The sequence below is a fragment of the Nymphaea colorata genome, chromosome 10 (genome assembly GCF_008831285.2).
Source record: "Nymphaea colorata isolate Beijing-Zhang1983 chromosome 10, ASM883128v2, whole genome shotgun sequence".
NCBI lineage: Eukaryota > Viridiplantae > Streptophyta > Magnoliopsida > Nymphaeales > Nymphaeaceae > Nymphaea > Nymphaea colorata.
In genome coordinates this window covers 18,810,732-18,818,301 of record NC_045147.1, presented here as the reverse complement: position 1 = coordinate 18,818,301, position 7,570 = coordinate 18,810,732, and the positions used below count along the sequence as shown (strand labels likewise).

At 37.4% G+C, this 7,570-nt stretch overlaps 1 protein-coding gene across 2 annotated transcripts; it reads right to left on the bottom strand.

Moving 5' to 3' along the window:
• Positions 1–595: 595 nt before the first annotated feature.
• LOC116262927 (uncharacterized) lies at positions 596–5,372 on the bottom strand. Of its 2 annotated transcripts, none has more exons than XM_031642463.2 (2): positions 4,509–5,372; positions 596–918 (listed from the first exon to the last, which is right to left on the bottom strand). In XM_031642463.2, exons 1-2 carry the CDS (start codon positions 4,841–4,843, stop codon positions 717–719), a joined length of 537 nt encoding a protein of 178 aa, XP_031498323.1. In that variant the 5' UTR covers positions 4,844–5,372; the 3' UTR covers positions 596–716. The 2 variants fall into 2 exon arrangements, with proteins under 2 accessions (XP_031498323.1, XP_031498324.1); XM_031642464.2 differs by lacking the exon at positions 596–918 and adding an exon at positions 2,449–3,234.
• Between the last annotated feature and the right edge of the window lie 2,198 nt (positions 5,373–7,570).

The following is a 7,570-nucleotide window of genomic DNA, read 5'->3' as shown; positions in this document are numbered from 1 at the left end:
GACGGAATAGTGTGTTACTATTCTATAAATATGGCCCAAAGATTGGTGCTGATTAATGTAACATCTTAAAAGTTATTGTAAGTTGATATAGATTCATGAAACAGTTACAAACTGCTCCATTTTTCAAACCAGCTCTACGTTCTTCTTCTCCATCTGGCCTTTTCTTTGAAATAAAACCAACATTAATTTTTATCCCAGTAGCTTTTATGGAATGCGAGCAGTTCATGATATTTCGCAATGCCTTGACTCCTTCTTTCTTACGCGTTCCATTGAAGTGATTCATAGCGTCTTGTTTGTTAAACTATACAGATCACATCACATCTCTAGTGATCTGATGGTGTTGTGGCAGGAAACTTGGAGGACATAAAATTTGAGGCGCACCATTCTTATATAACAATAACATTGCATCTAGGTTATAAAGATGGTGTCTCAAAAGAGATTGGTGCACTAAAAGATCGAGGCAAAAGGTTTACAATGGTCTCGATTTGACTTGCCTATTAATCCAACGGAAAACGAAATCGATTACCAACAAATCTTAGTAACAGCTTCGCTTTGCTCACTCAAGTAGAGTTGACTCAAATAACTGAAGTTGGTGTATGCGAAAAAGCCAAAACATGAGTAGCAAATGAAGATTTGCACTCAAATATATTTACAATATCAAATCTTTGGTTCACATATAAGTGAACAAGAAGAAGGGGCCTCAAGCAACACGAGCATCATCTATTTACATGAAAGAACCAAAGAAGAACAAGACAGATGATGACTGCAACCATGACAAGGGTGCAGAATGGTTGTTGCTGCCACCTTCTTGGCGGTGCTGCAACTGGTAGAGTTCTCCCCCCGTTCCAATCTTGAATGAAGTTTCCGTCGCCCTCTCCCGAGACATTTTTCGCTTCCAAGCCGCAGATTTCGCATTCTCTGCACCAGCAAGAAGACCAATCGGTTCGAAATGTGGTTCTTTCTACCAAGAGAAGTTAATCATAAAAGATTGGGCCAGTTATTTGTCTTGACATGGAATCTCGTTACTCATAGTCAAGTTGTTGAACCATCTTTTGATGGAAAAATTAAGGCAGAAACCAACGACCCAGAGCTTGCACCTTGATGCAATTGGACCTAGGATGCATTAGATGCGTTTGATTACTTTAGATTTAAAATCCATGAATCTGATGTGACATGTTTTTTTATAGATGTGGTGAAAAATTCATCCTAAAATGTATGTTTTGTCAAACTGATGATCTTAAGTCAAACATAAGATCCACCCTTTGAATCCTTATGTTACCTTTTTTGAATTGATAAAAAATTAGTATTTAAGTCAAAGGGGAGGGTTTGATATTAAACCGGCGGTTCTCAAATCTTATGGACTTTGGGTCAGGGGCAGTCAAACACCCGCATAATAATGTCTCAACATCTCCATCACGACGCTTATACTGCTCAATTGTTTCCTACAAAAGACTCACAGTTTACTTTCATACTTCTCATTTACTTTTCCTTTTTGCTGTTCTTATGCTTTCAAATTCTATTTGATGACCAACGTGAGTAAAGAAAGAATTCTGGCACCAGTAACAAATTTATTACTATCTGGGTAAAATTGCTCAAACATTGAACGAGATTTATGAAACCCTGTAACATAGTGGTTCATGAATCTATTTTAAATTTTACAGCAGAATCATCAGATAGTAACAATCTGTTATGGTGTCAAACGGCACTTTGAAACACAAATAAATAAGTTTAGTTCTACTATTTTTTCTGATAACATGCATTAAAGAATTCACTACAAAACTGTGGTATTTTAACCAAGTAATAAGCACTTAGTTCAATAACTAATAGAGACTGAAATGAAAGTCAAATGACTCAATCAACTTGAAGAAAAATAAACAAAATACTGTAATCTTAGTCTCACATCATTGGCAATAGCACAATGCTTACAAGTTGACAATCCCCTATCGAAAGAAATGAAAAAAAGCATGTTGCAAGGTTGTTCTATGGTTTACTGCAGGAATATATACATGCGTTTTAAAGAAATGAGCAGAACCAATACCATCCCGATATCGAATCTCCAAAATTCATTTTCCTCATAATTTATCAATCCTATTGTGTAACAAATAGTTGCGAAAAAAGAAAAATTAAGTTTACTGCAGGATTATATACATGTGTATTAAAGAAATGAGCAGAACCTATACCATCCCGATATTGAATCTCCAAAATTCATTTTCCTCATAATTTATCGATCTTATGGTGTAACAAATAGTTGTGAAAAAAGAAAAATTAAGAAGAGAGAGAGGGAGAGGTGAAAGAGTGAGTATATATATATATATATATATATATATATATATATATATATATATATATATATATAAAGAGAGAGAGTTGAACACATAATATCTTAGACTGTAAGTGATTAAAGCCGGGGTCCAACTCGTTATGTCACGGCGTTACAATCGAGAGGTCCTCAAGATATAAAATTCATTTATTGGCTCTTGACCTTTAATCAAGAAAGCAAGCCACGCTCGTCATCTATAAATAAGTTGCAGCTTTTCTTCGATCAACATATTTGGTCATCATTTTCACATAAAGTAAACCTGTTATAAATAGGAACTCAATAACATATATATATATATATATATAACACGGGGAAATGTTATCGTAACATGAATTACAGAATTCCAGAAAGCAGTGGAAAGCAAAAACTAAGAAAGCGGGGAAGCCAAATTCTGATCGGACATCAATAAAATTATAAAATATTACATAGCGTTGGGCGTTCGGCCCTTTTCACGGTTCTTTCAGTATTTCATATCATCATTTAAGATATAACTTTTTTGCAAGGCGCCGGATACGCCAAGCTTACATTACATACCCGACGACCGCTGTTCCAGTTGGATTCGACGTCGTGACATTTTGACCGCCCTCTTTATTCTAGGAGTCCCCCGTCTCGATACTAATCCTGAAAGCCCCCTGACTTTCGTACTATTTTGAGAAACGCCTCAATGAGCGCGTTTAATATTTTCATTTGCCGCTGCTTGTTCATTTAGTTTTAATAAACAAAAACACCTCAAGGCTGTCCCTGAAATATCGGTAAAAAAGGTGAGGCCTTCAGTGAAATATCTCTCTCCCCCTCGCTGCGGAAGTTGGTAACCGGTCAGGACGGCTCTGGTCACTAAACGTTCCGTTTTTGTTGAAAGTCAAAAAGCAAAGGCCGCCTTATCTCTCTACCTCCACCACGTTTCTCTTGCACCTCTATATATACATATTATATATTCCCATTTATATAAGTATCTAGAAGTTTCAGATATACATTCCCATATATTTAAATAATTGGAACATTCAAAATAAATCATGTCAACAAAGCATTTGCCTTCATGTTAACAAATCATTCATGCATGATTAGTTAATAAAATTAAAGGCTCTATCTTGCTCTACTGGGTAAGTAATTACAGTGTTAATTATCGTAGAAGAAGGAATGCAGTGCACGAAATCTTTACCACTTCCAAAGCACTTTATTATATAACAACAGGATCGAAATCTTAATAAGAAATAATTAGTGGGAGGCATCATGAACCATATGGAGCATTAGTGGGACAATATTTGCTTACTTTATTCATCCTTTTGCTACAAGATAACAAAAAAATGGGGTGTCCCTGCCGCGTATATATTCATTTACGTTGAATCATGTAATTTTTTTTTTCTCTAGTCTTTGTTTAGAAGTAAATATAGGCTTATTTTAATGCATTCAATAGAAAAATCGAGGTTTTGACAATCTATCTCCTCTGGAAGGGAAAAACTTTATACGCAGTTACATGTTGTTGTGTGAAAACTATGTTTGATAAAGTCAAACTGCAAACTCATTTCTTTTCGGGAAAGTTACACTTGAGGCAGCGACAAGTGAACCATCTACATAATTTGACCAAGAAGCTCGTAACGGTTCTCATGAATCCCATATTCCACAGTCATCAAACAATTCATACAACTAGCCTTTTTTTTTCTAGGTTTTTGGATGCTAATCTTTTAATTAATCTAACCTTGTAATTAATTATACTACCTCAATATGCATTGCGGTTCGGAATCTAAAGACTCATTCTATCAAAATCAATAGATTAGATCACGTTCAGCTAATTTAATCGTATATTTATATCAACAGCAATATCTAGCATATAGATATATATGTATATAATGTCTGGTCTGGGTACTCTATCGGAGTATCTGAGAGCTCTTTCCTCTCAGTAAGATACTGACATGGCTGCATTCACATTCAGCAAATTAGAGCGCCGTTTGGTCCAAAATTAGGTGGACCAAACTGTGAATGTTCATCTTGTCGATCATGTGCTCTACAACTACGGGAGGGAAGTTGCCCTTCTCTCACGCCACCATGCATCGAAATGTTCGAATGCAACGGGAAAAACTTGAGGGGGACTATAAATTGTTGCAGGATCGGAAATGGTGAAGTGCAATCAAACTACGAAGAGTAAGCAGTAGTAGAAGAAGAAGAAGAAGACGGAGAAAACGACGGTTACCTGCATCCTCTGATCGTAAACCAGGCCTCAGCGCAGCGCCGATGAGCGAGGCCGAGCCCGTTCTTGCAGCCACAGCCGAGATGGATGAGCTCGCCCTGCCCCGACTGCGGCTCGTCGGAGCCGCCGAGATGGCAGACCCTGCACATCCGCTCCCCATCCCCTTCTCCTTCTGCGGCGGCACCTTCGCTCCCCACATCGATCACGCACGACGCCGGCTTTCCTTCGGCCTCCTTGCTCGGCCTCTTGTCCGCCGCTCCACCGCGCTTGCTTCCGTCTTCTTTGTTCGCAGCTGCTCCATTCTGATGAGTGGCTGCGCCACCAATCTGATCACCCATCCGCTCACACCACCATCACTCTTGCAGGCTCCCCGATCACTCTCTCTGCCGGCGGAGAAAGAGATAGGAGGAAGGCAGGAACGGGGAAACTCTGCGCCCTGATTTTTCGCGTTTTATATTAAGAATGAGACGGTTCTCCTCTGTCGTTTCCTCCGCAGAAAATTAATTAAAACGAATCGCAATTGATCACAGCTCTCCGAGTCTACCTCCCCTAGAGAGCTCCGAGAGAGAAGCGAGAGGGAGAGATACTTAATACTTTGTCCCCTTATTCCTTTCCCTCTCAGTTGGTTCCAGGGACGGCAAGAGATATTTTGGCACCTAACGAGAGATCAGGAGACTTTTCTTTTGTTTAAATATCCGCCCTATGTTTGAGATTATATCAAAAGAAGAATTCTGCTAAACAAAGGGAGGGTTTTGAGGAAAGAAGTGTTGATTGGTGGAAGCCCACAAGAGTTATAACCTGACGTGTTAAAGCCAAAATCTTATGGACGCCAATCAATTGAAAAGAAACGTGAAAATGAAAGATGGGGGAGTCAATAACTGGGGATGTAGAGAAGATCGGCCTTGGAGTATTTATAATATATGTTCGTGTTTCTTCTGTTCTTAAACAGGAGGATGTTGTCTTTGCTTTGCTTTGCTTAGAAACGACGTTGTTAGATGGATTTGCACGCGAAGCTAGGGGAGCAATCACATGCTTAGGTGTGCTGGATCTGGTTGCCAACACATAAACATTACTTATTACTAAATTTATATTGTAGGCGATAGCTGTTAGTAAACGACTTCGCATGGTCGATAATTTGACGCTAAGAAATTGTTTTTGACTGCTTGGAAAAGGTGAGGTTGCGCCTGAGTCGGACCTTTTCTCTCTCAAATTCTCCCTTGAGTGTTTGATGGTGTTTTTCCTCAGACATGTCGTCCACGCCGCTTTATATATACAAAGTTTTGAGTCACATCTGCGTGTCTGCACTCTCAAAAGCGCCCACAGAGAAACTTGAAACCTTGACTTTCTCTGTTTTTCTTTCAAAGAATCGAAATAGGAAGACGAGGAGGAAGAAGACGATGAAAATCTCCATGAGAAAGAAGAAAGGAAATCTCATTGCTGACACGATCGATGACAGCGAATTGGAACTTTGTCGACGCTCGTTTTCTCTTTTTTTTTTCTTTTTATTCCACACGAATGCAGTAGATGTGTAATCGGCTTTGGCCTTTTGCTCCTGTCCTCCTATTAAATGATCAGCCGCTACGTCATATATTTCCAAAAAATGTTCCCCACGTGGAAAAAGAAAATGAAGCCGCTGGCTTTATATCATCAACTGATATATATATAAATATATAGCATCGATTTGATGAAACTAAATGAATGAATCACTTTGATAGGAATTTTTTGCTTTTAAAATCTGTTTGGTAGGTTTTGAGCTTTTCAACTTTTGTGAAGTGATGGCGAACATTCTTTTAGTAATTAAGAAGTGGATGGAGCGAACATCAGAAGCTGCGGGTGAAAAAAAAAAAAGTAGGAGATGGAAGTCATGAACCCGAGCTTTCTGGGTTTGTAGGTAAAGTCAAAGTAATCACGCAACGGCCGGTGCAGTTGCCTTCTTTTCCTCTCACTTGATACAGCGGCAAGCTGTGAAACTCAGTGCCCGGAATTCCCATATTTCACGGACGGCCGCCGCCGGCCGGGTAGAAGTGCTGTTGCTAATTATCGGCATGGCCATGTTAAAATCGGCTGATATAACGGTGAATCGGCTAATATCGATCTATGTGGACCAGCATGATCATATTTGTAAATATGTTTGTGGGTTTTTGGATGGCGAGGTTTTTTAAGAATAATAATACAAGTTTAAAAAGGAAAAATATGCTAAATTTTTAAAAAGTTTTAGAAGTCTTAACTTTAGAGAGAAATAAAATTAAAAATTAAAAAAATATGAACAACCAATTTGACATTGAAAAAAAAAGGACAAAAACGTAAAAAAAAAAGATGAAAAACATGTATTTTCGTGTTTTTTTCGTTTTGGCATCTTTTGAATGCAGTTTTTTTGGGGATACTCATTTATTCATATTAAAATACGTCGGCTTGACGTGGGGGAGAAGTTTACTTTGAAATGAAATAAATTGCCTTGAAAGTCAATATAAAACGGCCATTCTCTTCGAGAGACTCGGAAAAATTTATCGTCGGAAGCTACAAATTGGTTGATTCCAAGATCCAAAGAGGAGACTTTCCACATGGGTGACACCAATGTCCATGATTCGTTAGGTTTGAAATTATCAGCACCACTGCACACCGAAAGATAAAGAAGAGCCAAGAAAACAAATTTGTGGACACTATTTTTATCCATTTGGGATTTGATGTCCCATAATGTTGTTCATTAAATGTAGAGTTATATATATATATATATATATATATATATATATATATATATATATATATATATATATATATATATATATATATATATATATATATATATAGTTGATAAAAAACAGACCACTTGCATAAGAGACAAAAATCAAACATATTGAATTAATTTTTTTCTTTTTTTGAAATCTAACTTTATAGATATGATCTTAAGAATAATTTGATGAGAAACATACATTAAGTTAGTAGTTTTCTTTGCTTAAATAATCATTTTTAATAGTAAAAAAATGAACGGCTGTTATAACATCAAAATTTTGGTAGGTATAAAGATCAAATTCTTTTACAAAAATAACTTGAATTAAAGCATGATT

Excerpts from the sequence above, each read along its gene's own strand:
- LOC116262927 (XM_031642463.2), bottom strand. The coding sequence starts at position 4,843 with ATGGGTGATCAGATTGGTGGCGCAGCCACTCATCAGAATGGAGCAGCT. Across the intron at positions 919-4,508 it reads TTTACGATCAGAGGATGCAG|AGAATGCGAAATCTGCGGCT; the intron begins GTAACCGTCGTT and ends TTGCTGGTGCAG.